The 14322-nt window shown below is 46.9% G+C and overlaps 1 protein-coding gene across 3 annotated transcripts in view; it reads right to left on the bottom strand.

Annotated features, from left to right (window-relative positions):
- The window catches only part of MORC4 (MORC family CW-type zinc finger 4), a 49786-nt gene extending 48026 nt beyond the window's left edge, over window positions 1–1760 (bottom strand). For 2 of the 3 annotated variants that reach the window (XM_030835817.3, XM_070044675.1), the window contains exons 1-2: window positions 1599–1760; window positions 1407–1479 (exon numbers count right to left, since the gene is read on the bottom strand). In XM_030835817.3, coding sequence (XP_030691677.3) covers window positions 1407–1479; window positions 1599–1700 — 175 coding nt within the window. In that variant the 5' untranslated portion in view covers window positions 1701–1760. Of the gene's footprint in view, window positions 1–1406; window positions 1480–1598 lie in introns of those variants that run through there. The other variant, XM_030835818.2, reaches the window with a different exon arrangement.
- Window positions 1761–14322: the final 12562 nt, after the last annotated feature.

Here is a 14322-nt window from a genome sequence, read left to right as displayed (position 1 = left end):
ATGACCACAAATAGTTGTGATTTGGTTTTAAAATCTCTGTGTTTGTATGTATGTGTGCAGGGATGTGTGCGTATGTATTGATATATAATACACGTGTATACTTGCACTTATACGGGTCAGCTTAGGCTAGAATTAGGTTAATACTTAAGGCAAAAATCATATATATTCAAAATTACAAATGGAACACTTTTTAAATCACCCATAAAGTTCAGTACACAGTACAGCATAAGTGCATATGGTTTTGCACAGTGCCACTGTGAGGGAACAACACATTTCTGTCTCTCATTTCCCACTAAGCAAATTGTTACTTTTTCCTCTTTTTTTCTTTTTTGTAAGTTGCATGCACTTATATCGCATTCCACTATGAGTTTCCCTCAAGGCATGGTGCAAAACCTTAAAAATATAGTCCCTGTTCTCCAGGATTCAAAACGTGCCAATGTCACTTTTCCCCTTTCACCTTCTAATGAACATACATATTGTGAGCATTCTGTGTTATGGTCAAACTAATCATCAAAGCTCCCCATCACCCTTCCAAATAACTCTCCTGACCATCTCCTCCTGCTGCCCACTGACTTCTCGCCCAAGGCAATCCACACTGCATGGTCACAGCGATTGCTTAAGTTGTAACTGGGGCTCATCTGGGGAGCTTTGAAACCATTTTCAAGATTTTGTTCTGTGCTATCTTGCCCCATAAACATCTCTCCCTAATTTCAGCTTTTGAAACATTTGCAATGTGCTGCATTTTGTCCAGGAATGTTTTTCTTCTTTGCTTTCCACACAGTATTTAGCACACTGCTGCAAAAGCTGGTGTACTTGGCTTCAAGGGATCAACTGAAAACGCTTTAAAAGCAAACATCGGTGGAGCTAGAGGTTAAGTGCTCAGTATTCATTCCAGCGGTGTGAGGGCGCTCGTGGACCGCGGACCCAGCCCTCCGCAGTCGCAGGGAGCCAAATGCACTCGTGTCATCTCCTAAGAGATGTCCCATCATTCCCAGACTCTCTGGTCCCAAAAGTTAAATAACTCCGTCTTCCAGACCTTTCTTCATGCCCCTTTGCTAGCTTGGCGTCCTCCGTCTGTCGCCGGCCCCCGTGGAGCCCAGCTGCCTCAGGGCCCGATATTTTTATGCATCTCCTTTTGATTATTAACTACGCTATCCTAAAGTGCCCGGAACATCACGAGCCAGAGAGAAAAACCACACTGGAGTCCTAACTCTTAGGACACACCTTGTTTCTTCAGCTTAATCCGCGGAACCTCGTCCCTGGCGACGGAGCCGGGGCGGGTCCCGACGCCCCCACCCCAACCCCCGCCCGCCCCGCGCGGCTCCGCACATTCCTCTCGCGTCCGCGGCACCACGTTGGCACCGCTGCCTCGGGCGATCGCGGCCAGGCCCGCCCTCGCCACTCACCTAGCAGCTCCGCGATGGCACTGAAGGGTCGCGTGTGGCTGCTGGAGTTGCTCTGTAGGTAGCGGGGGCTCATCTGGGGGCGAGAGAAGGTCCAGTCCCGCGTGAGGCCTCGGCCCGCCGGGCCCTCCCCGCGCGCCCCCCGCAGCCCCAGGACCCGCGCGCGCGTCCGCCCCCCTCGGGCCCCCGACCTACCGTACTCAGGCGGATCCCAAAGGCCTGCGGGCCGCCGCCCGGCCGGGCCAGCGCGCTGCCCGGCGCGCCAGGGCCCGCGGGGGCCCCTCGGTACAGGAGCATTTTTTTGGCCGCCACGATACTCGTTCGCCGCCGCCGGACTCCTCGCCCGGCCGTCCCGGACTGGCCCTCGCTCGCTCCCGCTCGCAGCTGGCGGCGGCCGTCCGGGACTGGCCCTCGCTCGCTCCCACCCGCAGCTGGCGGAGGCGGGGCGCGCTCCAGCCACCTGTCCGGGACGGGAGGGGTGAGGCCGGCAGCGCCGCGCGGTGGCCCCGCCCTGTCAGCACCTCTCCCGACCCGCGACTGCTGGGCCGGCCGCGGGGCCGTACAGAAATATGGCGACCTCCTGACAGCCGCTCCTTGATCCCCGCCCCTAATTAATTCTTGGCGTTTGCCATAGGCCAGGCCGCCGAGCGGGAAAGCGCGGGGGGAGGGGGCGGACGCGTGGGGAGGGGCGGGAATGAGGCGAGGGGAGGGAGAGGGTGCAGGGATTTCTGGAACAGAGTCCCAGTTCGGCGGTATGACTAACGGGCAGGATAAGACAAGTCTTACAAGTTCTAAAGACTATAGTTTTGCTATCTGGGGAGATAGCAAGCTCGCGTGATGGGCAAGCATTCGGACTATTTTGCCTCAAATGCCTCCAGAAACAGCCAGAACTTTCCAGAAGGCAATTGGCAAATCCACTTCAAAGCTTTGCAAGCGCGCAGGGAGGCTGTTTATAAAGGAGAAATTGGAATGCACTTAAATACCCCAAAGTAGGGAATGGGTTAGGTTATGCAGTTTCCATAAAATGGAATACTATGCAGTTCTTAAAGGCCGTATTTGTGGATGAAAATTTATTCATGTGGAAAATATTCATGAGGGAATTAAGGAAACAGGAGGTCACCACATATTGTGTAACGTGATACCTTTTTTATTGGAAAAACAAGTACATTTATACATACATATGTGGACACACACACACACACACCCTACAATGAGAAACACCTGAAATGATATATTTCAAGATGATATCTCCAGGTCTGGAATTATGAATATTTTCCCTTTTTTTTTCTTGTTTGTATTTTCTAGTTTTTGTACTATTAAACATACACTTTGATTACAGAGAAGAGATTTTTATTTATTTTTTAAATATAATGTTCCCTGGTACAGATGAACCATTATTTGACCATTCCTTTGTGATATTTCATATTGTTTTCCATTTATTTATTTTTGGCCAATGAAAAAAGTGCTGCCTCAGACATCCTCATGTACAGATCATGAATTTCTGGTGCAATTATTTCTACAGAATATTGTTGTGTCTAATAGCATGTGTGTGATTTACTCTTAACGAATACTGTAAGATGGAGGCAACTTGCCCTCCCAGAAGCAGTTATCGATTTTGCCACATTCATAGCACCACATAGCTTTGATCTTTCAACTTTCTGTCAATCTTTTGAATAAAAAATACTATCTCGGGCTTCCCTGGTGGCGCAGTGGTTGAGAGTCTGCCTGCCGATGCAGGGGACATGGGTTCGTGCCCCGGTCCGGGAAGATCCCACATGCCGCGGAGCGGCTGGGCCCGTGAGCCATGGCTGCTGAGCCTGCGCGTCCAGAGCCTGTGCTCCACAACGGGAGAGGCCACAGCAGTGAGAGGCCCGTGTACCGCAAAAAATAAATAAATAAATAAATATTAAAAAATACTATCTCCTTATTGTTCTAATTTGCATTTCCCTTTCAGTGTAGTTGAATATCTTCTCAAATGTTTATTGTATATTTATACCCTTTGAGCATTATTTCCCCCATTGGGTCCTTTGAATTTGTCTTTTTTTTTTTTGGCGTCTTAAATTTTTTTTAAATACCCAAAAGTACAAAGAATGATAAAATGAATTCCCAGGTACTTATTACTCAAATTCAAAAACTGAATCACTTTGCTGTACACCTGAAACTAACACAACATTGTAAATCAACTATATTTCAATTAAAAAATTTTAAAAAACTATCAGGGCTTTTCTATATCTGCTTTATATATTCTTTTATTTTTTTATTTCTGTATTTTAGAGCAAATTTCAAACAGCATGTCATTTTACCCTATATACTTCATTGTCCTCTAAAAATATGGACATTTCTAAGATATACAGCCACAATGCCACTTTTGCACTAAACAAAATTCATAACAGTTCTTTGATGTTCTCTAATACCCAGCCATAGTCTGATTTCCTCAATTATCTCAAAAAATGTCTTTTTACATTTGGTTTGTTTAAATCTAGATCCAAACAAGAGGCACACATTGTACCTGGTTATGTGTCTTAAATCTACTTTAATCTAAAACAGTCTCCCCTCTTTTTTTTCCTTCATTCTATTGAGTTGTTGAAGAAATCAAGTCCCTTGTACTGTTGAATGTCCTACATAATCATTTGTCTGTTTACTTATTTTTGTTGTTACTTAGGTTGCTCCTCTCATTAGAGGAATAAAGTTGACATAACTATAAACCAGAAGTTGGCTCTAAAGCCTTCAGTAGATTCCAGTACAAAGTTTTTTAAAACAGGAATGCTCAGAGATGGTGTTATGTACTTCCTATTGCAACACATCAGAAAGTACAGACTGTCTAACAGTCAGTGGTGTTCAGATTGATGAGTGGGTTCAAGCAGAGGCAGCTTGAACGGTCCATTATAAAGTTTCCCATCGATCTTTTACTTTGTAGTTTCATCAATTGATGTTCATTGCCTGAAAAAAATATTTTATTAGGGCTGCAAAACAATGATAAACTAATCTCATCATTTCTTGTAATTTATTAACTGTATCCCTCTGTACAGAATTTCTCCTCATCAACCATGGCTATTTGGTTACTCTGAAATACAGTTCACATAGGAAGGGCAGGATAAATGCTTAATTCTTTACTTTTAATCGACAATTCTTTTATTTTTTTATTTTTTTTATTTTTGCGGTACGCGGGCCTCTCGCTGTTGTGGCCTCTCCCGTCGCGGAGCACAGGCTCCGGACGCGCAGGCTCAGCGGCCATGGCTCACGGGCCCAGCCGCTCTGCGGCATGTGGGATCTTCCCAGACCGGGGCACAAACCCGTGTCCCCTGCATCGGCAGGCGGACTCTCAACCACTGCGCCACCAGGGAAGCCCTAATTGACAATTCTTAAAGAGTTGGTGCCTGTGTTGGATACTGTGATGTGCCAGCCCATCTCCCATTTCAATAAAGGACTTTCTGCCTGAGGTGCAGAGAGCACTGTTGGAAAGCTGCCTCTGTTAGCCCCTTCAGGGATTGCCGCAGGTACAGAGAGTTGCCTCACTCAAGGTCACAAAGTTTTCTGGGGCAGCGCACAGCAGTGACTGACCAAAGAAAGGCTATAGAGGCTTGACCATCTCAGCTCAACTTGGGATAACTCAGAAGGGTCATTGTAACTCCAGATCTCTCTGTGGGGCTGGCAGAGGCTGCTGTTAGGCCTACAGCGCAGCTCAACTTTCCCCTCTGCCCAGGACTGCTCCTTCCACAGGTGTTATTCCAAAAGACATCTCTTAATAGGCTTCTTGCATGCTACATTCTGTCATAGAGTTGGCTTCCTGGGGAACTCAAATTACGACACTTGAAACTGGGTGTTACCCGGGAAAGTCAGCACTTAGCTGGGATTTGGGAGCTAGATCGTTCACTGCCCAGTTGGCAAGGAGGACCGCATCGCAGAGGGGTAGGTGGATCACAGATAGCCCCCTGCCACAAGGTGGCAGTCCTATTACTGTTAAGACTTTCACCGGGTGGTGAATTGGGTTGGTATACTGGTAGAAGGGGAACATATGATCTGGTGTGATATATCAAGTATTTGAGAAACAGGGTGAAAAAGTAGCTATAAGACCAATAGAATTTGGTGGTTATTGAGCTCCAAAGAAGATTAAATTCCCAATGGAGACAGGTTTGCTGTGCCAAAGTCAGGATGCTTCCTGGGAAAGCATAGGACCCTGACATACAGTTTGGGGATATCTAGATGGATGCCACCAAAATCTTGAATCCCCAGATTTCCCTGAACCCTCTGAGCCTGTAGAATTGGCCTGACTTCCCTACTAATAGTCTCCCCACCCCTTACTTGGAGATGATGCAGAGCTTCTCCACCACAAGACAAAATGTACCTTCACTTCCCCTCTTGGCCACTAAGCCTATAACAAGGGTTAAGGCATAGCATGAACATGCTAGGCTTGATAAGGGAGGAAAGTAACTATGCCCCCAGGAGCTGCATGGCCTAGCCTGCATAGATCGGCAGGACCTAGAAAAGTACACATAACATTGGATTCTGAGATCGCTTGATCAAGGGAGCTAGACTATAAAGTTGGAAGAGGAGAGTTTATCAATGTAGGAACACTCCCCTGGAAAATAGGATTTAATACCCTGGCAAGGACCACAAGAGGTGGTGCAAACTCACTACTAAGACAGCTCCTAGAGGTATAGAAAACATGATGATCCACACTAAGTGAGGTCGAAATGCCAGCATTGCTATGGAAATAGTGGAATAAGGGATGAAAGGATTCAGAAGTGAGCATATTGGATGGACATACTGAAAAGACTGCAAAACGCAAACAGAAAGGCACAGGATACACCATTTACCACGGCTCTGAGAAGCATGCGGCTGAGAGGGCTACCGGCACCACTAAGAAATTCAGTGGTGGTTCTCCTCTGTAGGTTCGGCCTGTCCAGAGGAGAGGCCATGACAGTAGGCTCACTATGGCAGTGGTCATTGTAGAGCTCTGAAAAGACAGAGACCCTATGGCTGAGTGTAACCATCAGAAGTCAGGTGGGTGCAATTATCATAATGAGTGCAAGGTCGGCAGAGAGGTTGGTGGAGAAGCCCAAGGAGCCTGAAGTGCAGTTATGGAAACCATAAATAGGACGTGGCATCCTAGGGGAAGGATAAATGAGCAGGGACAATAAGTGTCCATTCTGTGGCCTTCATCAAAAAATCTACAAACAATAAATGCTGGAGAGGGTGTGGAGAAAAGGGAACCCTCTTGCACTGCTGGTGGGAATGTGAATCGATACAGCCACTATGGAGAACAGTATGGAGGTTCCTTAAAAAACTACAGAGAGAACTACCATACGACCCAGCAATCCCACTACTGGGCATATACCCTGAGAAAACCATAATTCAAAAAGAATCATGTACCAAAATGTTCATTGCAGCTCTATTTACAGTAGCCCGGAGATGGAAACAACCTAAGTGTCCATTGACAGATGAATGGATAAAGAAGAGGTGGCACATATATACAATGGAATATTGCTCAGCCATAAAAAGAGACGAAATTGAGTTGTTTGTAATGAGGTGGATAGACCTAGAGTCTGTCATACAGAGTGAAGTAAGTCAGAAAGAGAAAAACAAATACTGTATGCTAATGCATATATATGGAATCTAAAAAAAAATGGTCATGAAGAACCTAGGGGCAGGACAGGAATAAAGATGCATACCTACTAGAGAATGGACTTGAGGACACAGGGAGGGGGAAGGGTAAGCTGGGACAAAGTGAGAGAGTGGCAAGGACATATACACACTACCAAATGTAAAACAGAGAGCTAGTGGGAAGCAGCCGCATAGCACAGGGAGATCAGCTCGGTGCTTTGTGACCACCTACAGGGGTGGGATAGGGAGGGTGGGAGGGAGGGAGATGCAAGAGGGAAGAGATATGGGGATATATGTATAGCTGATTCACTTTGTTATACAGCAGAAACTAACACACCATTGTAAGGCAATTATACTCCAATAAAGATGTTAAAAATAAATAAATAAATGTCCATTCTGGTGAGGTTTTAACCAGCACCCTTCTGTCCGGACGGAGCATCCGTAATCTTCCTTGCACAGTGACCCGCTGCCATTTCTCCCTCTCAGCCCAGCACAACGCTTGTGAAAGCCTTGTGTGGCCCTCACTCTTATTTGGCTCAAGTCTTGGAACTTCTAAAATGCCCATTTCCTGGCCTTCCTTTAAGGCCTGTGGTCCATCTGTCTCGCTTGCTGGGGGGCATTGTGAACGCTGCACTGAGTATTGGCCTGTTTACTACTCGGGGGATTTGATATGTAAACAAAAGCTTTGTGTCTTCCCAAGTACTTGGCCTCCTGATTGTTAACTGGGGTCAGAGGCCTCCTCTCAGCCCCTCTCCAGCTCCCCAAGACAGAGGGGCGATCCGGAGGGGCCCAGGGAACTGTTGAAAGACCAGGGTTTGGTCTCCTTTGGGCCTCGCTGCCACTTATCGCTGCCAGCGATAAGCAGAAGCAGCAAAGTAATCCGTACAAATTCCATCACTGTGGCTCCACCGGGCTGTAAACAGGCCATAATGCGAGGTTGCACATCCTTCACCGCCAAACAGGCTGCAGTGGCAGCCGACACATGGTGAGGGAGGACTCCAGTGAGCAGATCCTGCCGGTGGCCACAGCATAGGTGCCAGTTGTGAACCCCTGGGTCTTGCTGCAAAATGAAGAGCAGGAAATGCATTAGCAGGGTGTGGTGGGCCCTCTGAAAATCCCTAGCACGCCTCTCTGTGTCTTGGGGCAGAGCTTTAGTCCTCAAGGCCAGCCTCACCTGGTCCAGGGCCTTGGGTTCCAAGCCCTGAGCCACTGACGTGATCTCTTTTATTTCAGCCTGGTCCAGGCTGGCTTCCCCTAGCCACTGTCCCAGGCAAGTGGAGGAGCCTGGAGGGGCCAGGAAGGCACCTCGCATTTCCTCCTGGCGGATGAACCTGTAACAGCTCTAACTGTTCGACGCACGCATGTACTCATTACCGTGCAGGGCACTCCTGGCGCACGAGGGGCATTTCTCCTAGCACCCTTTGACCCAGTCTCTAAGGTCACTTGTCCCAAATCCCTGCATGGATGTTATATAGAGAGAGAGCCTAAGAGGAATTCCAGCTCCAGGGCTCTGTGATTCCACCCCCTCTGCTCTTACCCCCAGGACTCCCCCTCACCGGCCTCTTAGGCTACACCCAATTTAGCATCCCACCCCTGCTACAATGTTTGCAGCAGCTCCTCATTGACTATGATAAAGTACAAATTCCTTGGGTGACTTTCAAGGCCCCTCACAATCTAGTCCTGACCTATCCCTTCAGCCTCCATCCTCATTGCTTACTCTCCATGACAGATATTTTGTTTCTATCATGATTTCCCTGAAAACACTCTCCCTCCTTCCTCTGCTCTTTCAATAAGGATGCATTCGTGAGCAGGGTATAGCGGAAAGGGCTTTGGAGCCAGACCTCAACTCAGGTCCCGCTCTTATCAGCTGTGTGACCTTAGGCAGGTCACTCAAGCTCTTTGAGGCTCAGTTTCTTCATCTGGAGAAATGAAGACTTTTTTTTTTTGATGTCTTTTCCCATTTGTTTGTTGTGAGAAGCAAATGAGGTAACATATGTAAAGGGCCTACTGCAAAGCCTCTTCCCTTTGTTGAAACAGCTGAACGTAAATAACATCATCCAATGATTAGTTTCAAATATATTTAGAATGAGTAAATGCTGTATATAATTTGGTGCTTTTCTCACTAATCCTTAACAAAAATCTAGTCACTCAGAATTTTTAGTCTGGTGCCAAGTAAATACCCAGTCTCTGCTCAGGCTGCTCCTGGTCTGCATCTTTCTCAGCAGCCTCTCTGCCTCAGTCATAAGAACACAGAAGCCTTTTTATTCTCTTGGCCAAGAGGCATCAGTCAGCATCACCTGGGAACTTGCTGGAAACTCACATTCTCAGCCACCACCACCCTAGACCTAACATTCAGAAGCTCTGCGGGTGGGCCCCGCAATCTGGCTTTTCCCAAGCACGCCTGCCCCAGGAGACTCTGATGCACGCTCAGTTTGAGAACCACGCCTGCTCTGCAGCCTGGGGCTCATCTGAGGCCACGTTCCCTCGGGCTTATCAGTGCTACAGATCCGTCTGCCACCCAGAAAGAGGGAGGCATGACTTGGCAGGAGTTAGAGGACTCCAAAAGAGACCAGGCCTTTGACAGGAGGTCCCGGGCGTAACCTGTGCTCTTTGGCCACTGTAGGCTCCCCAGGAGCGGGTTGCTGAGTTCTGCCCGCTGAGCTAGAATCTCCTCCAGGGCACACGGGGCAGTGCCTGCCACTGGGCAAGTCTTCCCAGGACCAGAGACTCGTGACCTTTAAGCCTACTCAGCATAGCCCCTAAAGCAGTAGTGGTTCTCAAAGTGTGGTCCCCAGACCAACAGCATTAGTACCACCTGGGGACATGTTAGCATGGAAATTCTCAGGCCCTGCCCCAGACCAATAGGTGATTTTGATTCAGGTTCAAGTTTGAGAACCACTGGCCTACACTTTGCAAATGCAAACTAGTTTAACTTCATTTGCTTTTTCAGCTGCCCCATTCTCTCTACTTCTTTCTTCCTTACTACACGGAAGATAAAAAGGGAGACAAATACATATTGATAGAGAGGGTATACAAAACCCTGTTTCCTAATTAGAAGGAATTCCCTTTCCACTTTACTCTTTGAATTTACCTGTTCTGACCAGTCGTATCAAATAGGACCCATGGGTGGTCTAACTCGATTTACATTTAGTACTTATTTCTCCAATGGCTTGTTGCTAGTGGTAAAAGCTTTGGCACATGAAATAGAACATTCGGAATACAATATGAATAAGCATTTTTGAACAGAGATTTAGTTTCATTGCAGCCACTGGCATGATGTGCTTTACAGCTTTAATTTCAGTTCCAGTTGTGAAGACTTGAGAAAGGCAAACAGATTTCAGAAAATAAATAAATAAAATAAAGGGCAGCGGTGGGAGAGATATACGCTCCAACTGTCATATCAATTAGAGATCTAAATAGATCTAGAGAGCTAAATTAGGCAATTTTATAGCCAGGGGAACAGGGAAACACAGTGCTGGAGCATAATTAAACTGTGGAGCCCTCACCGTGGAAGGAGGGGGCTGGAGGACAGCAGGGTTGACTGAGGGCCTGGATAGGAGAGACCAGGGACGGGAAGGGGCTCTGAGGGAGAAGCCCAGAGGGCAAATTAGGGCCAGGGGCTCAGACCTATGGGCCAGTGGCACAGAGGACTAAAGGACTTCCCTTCCCACAGTGATGGCTCCACAGAGTTCTTGCTGGGAGAGGAATCGGCACTCCCCCACTGTACCTGCCAGTCCGAGGGAGGCGGCAGGAGCAAAGTGCTAAATGGGCCTCCTGATCTCCCTCCCAGTGCCCCCAGGACTGCCCCCCACCAGGTCTGTGCAGCTCCATCCCTTTTCCCAGTTATGGGGAGCGTGGCCGCTTTCCTCCAGCTCAATGCCAGGCATAAGCCCTTCCTACAGAAAGGCACTCTCCTTTCTGGGCTTCGCTGGCTTTTAAGTGAAATCTTTCTCCTCCTTTCTCTTCCCAGGGTCTTATCAGAGGCCTGAGCGGACCTGCCCCAGGACTGGTACCTCGGTCAGCACAGAGCACACGTGTGCTCTGCGACTGTGATTTCCATGATTTCCATTTTCCCATCGTGACAAACCTGGGCCTCACGCCTCCTGGCTCCGACCTGACAAGAATCCCAGAGCATCCCAGGGGGAAGGAGAGGGCAGCTGCAGCTACCTGGAGGGGCAGGAAGGGGGCACCTATGGGGGGGGGCCGGCTCTCCAGACCAGGCAGGAGTGTGCCGTTAGCACCCGAAGCTGGCTCTCCCTGGAGAGCTCATGGTGCCAGCTGGCCAGCGTGCCAGTTGGTCAGCTGTGAGTCAGGGAGATGTGGTCCCTGGGTATGTGGGGTTCAGAGGGCAGAAGGCACTTGTCTAACCTATGGGCGAAGGACTAGATGAGTAGCTTGTTAGCTCACCCAGGTGGGGCTAGTCCCAGGTGTGCGTGTATGTGTTGCGGATGGGAGGTACTTAAATGGTATGATACACAGGGTTATATGCATTTGTCAAAGTCATCAAATGGTACACTTAAGATTTGTACATTTCGCTGTATGAAAATGTTACCTAAAACAGGAACTGTAAACAGTGATCTCTAATGCTATGCATGCTGAATTTTTCCAGCAGATGTGTCCTGATGTTTGCAGCTTACGTTGAAATGCATCCAAAAATTAAATGGCTTGATACATGGATAGAAGAACGGATAAATATGCAACAAAGAAAATATAATAAAATGTAAAATTTAGAATCTAGCTGGTGTCTACGTGAGTGTTAACTGTATCATACTTTAAACTTTTTGTAAGTTTGAAATATTTTCCATAATGGAACAGTGGGAAAAGTAATGTTGTATTTGGCATGGAAGTGTGGAAGTTACTGTCATTCTTAATGATCCAAGCATGCAGAGGTGTTAGACTCTGTCACAGCTATATATATATATTTTTTTTTTTTTTTTTTTCTGTATGCGGGCCTCTCACTGTCGTGGTCTCTCCCGTTGCGGAGCACAGGTTCCGGACGCGCAGGCTCAGCGGCCATGGCTCACGGGCCCAGCCACTCCGTGTCACAGCTATATTTAATTCACCGATCTGACCCTTAGGGAAAAAGAGATAGATCTTGGAAAATGACAGGCTATTGTAAATTCAACCAAGTAGTGGTCCTAACCTCTGCCACTGTGCTAGATGTAGGATATTTGCTAAAGCAGATTAGCACAGGCTCAGTCACATGGTATGCTGCCATTAATTTTCTGAATGTGTTCTTTTCTACACTATTCAGAAAAGAGGATCAAAAAATGCTCAGATTCACATGGGACAGACCACAATGTACATCTGTGATTTTGTTACAGGGCTACGTTGACTCTCTTGCCCTTTGTCGTAATATAGTCCGAAGGGATCTGGATACCCCACAGAACATCACACTGATGCATAAAGAAATCACGTTAATCAGTCTGGATGAGCAAAAAGTGGCTTGCACATTGGTGGCCTTGGTGATAGACAGTCACAACACGGGAGGTAAATGCTATGATGATTCAGGGGCTTGTCACATCAATACATTTCTTAGGTGTCCACTAAGGTTAGGGGCACACTGAGTAATCCCATCCAAGGTAAAGGACAAATTATGACACTTTGTACCTTTCACCACAAAGAAGAAAAGTGTACTATCTGCTTGGCCTCTTCAGGTTCTGGAGGCAGTATATTTCTCACTTGGGAATACTGCTCTGCCACATATGCTGGATGATGTGAAGACTGGCAACTTTGAGTGGAGGTCAAAGCAGGAAGTGCTCTGGAGCAGTCTACACCAGAGTGCAAGCAGCCCTTTTACTTGGCCCTGTGACCAGAGTACCCTATGGTATTAAAGGTCGTAATGGTGGGAAAAGCTGCCATGTGGGATTGATGGCAAATCTCATGGGATAATCACAGTGCAGACTCCTGGAGTTTTGGAGAAAGGCCATGCCATCTTCAGAGAATTATATGCCTTTGAAAAACAACTCCCAGTGTGCTGCTGGGTCCTGGTAGGAACAGAGCAAGCTGATCATGGGACACCAGGAGAGTATGTGGCCACAGCTGCTCATCATGAGCTGGGTTCTGTCTGACCCACCAAATCCTGAGGGCAAATGGGCCTAACAGGAAGCTCTTATAAGGAAGTGATAACTCCAGCACAAGCAGGACCGGAGGAGTCAAGTAGCTATATCAGCAGGTGGCCCAGACTCCCATGTCATCCACCACTATTTCACTAGCATCTCTTCCTACGCTCACACTTATGGCATATGGGAATATCCCTCGTGACCAGCTGACAAAAAAGGAAAAAGCCTGAACTTGGTTCATGGGTGGATTGCTATGGCGTGTGGGTGTAAGCTGAAAATGAATGACGGCCACACTGCAGCCCCACCTATGATAGCTTTGAAAGAAGTTGTTGAGGAATAACTCTGAAGGGCCATTCTAGTTGAGACTATCTTTGGGCCTGCAACACAGCTCTACTCGCTCTGCTCACTCCTGCTTCCTTCTTCTCCCTTCCATAGGTGTTGATCCAAAGGTTAATTAATATGCTGCTTACTAACACCATCTCAGAGTCCACTTTCTACTACAACAGTGCCCTTCTTTTCAAACTTCTTTACTTCTCAGTTTGTAAGGCCTCTTCGTATATTAGGAATATTAACTCTCTGTTACATGTGTTGCAGATATTTCCTCCTAGTCTGTCTTTTGCCTTTTAACTTTGCTTACAGTGTCTGTTGCAAAACAAATAATTTAGTTTCATTTTGTAACTGAATCTGTTAATCTGTCCCTACACCTACCAAAAGATAATGACTTTGATGTATAGCTATTAACCTGAAAGGGTAACCATGGTGTATTGTTAAGAGCTAAAAGCAAGTTGCAGAATAATATATAGAGCAGCATTTATCAAACTCTTCTGATTATAGAACTCATTAAACTTCTTTGAAAGCTCACATTCAATAAGCTTAGGGTGGGGCCCAGGAATCTGTATTTTAAAGACAAACAAAGCGAGTCTATGTTTGGATTCATTTTTTTTTTAATTTTTTGAGACTATATTTTTTAGAGTGGTTTTAACTTCACAGAAAATTGAGAAGAAGGTAAAAACTTTTCTCATATACTGCCTTCTTCCCACATATGCACAATCTCCCCCATTGTCAACATCCCCACCAGGGTGGTGCATTTGTTATAGTTGATGAACCTATGTTGATACGTCATCATCATCCAAAGTCCATGGTTTACATTAGGGTTCACTCTTGGTTCTGTACTCTCACACGTAACCATCTTTGCAGTATATCATACAGAGTACTTTCCCTGCCTTAAAGATTCATTTGGATGTAAAGTATCA

This window comes from Globicephala melas, chromosome X, assembly GCF_963455315.2.
Source record: "Globicephala melas chromosome X, mGloMel1.2, whole genome shotgun sequence".
Lineage (NCBI taxonomy): Eukaryota > Metazoa > Chordata > Mammalia > Artiodactyla > Delphinidae > Globicephala > Globicephala melas.
The sequence above is the reverse complement of the archived record's forward strand: the minus strand, read 5'-3'. Positions and strand labels throughout refer to the sequence as shown.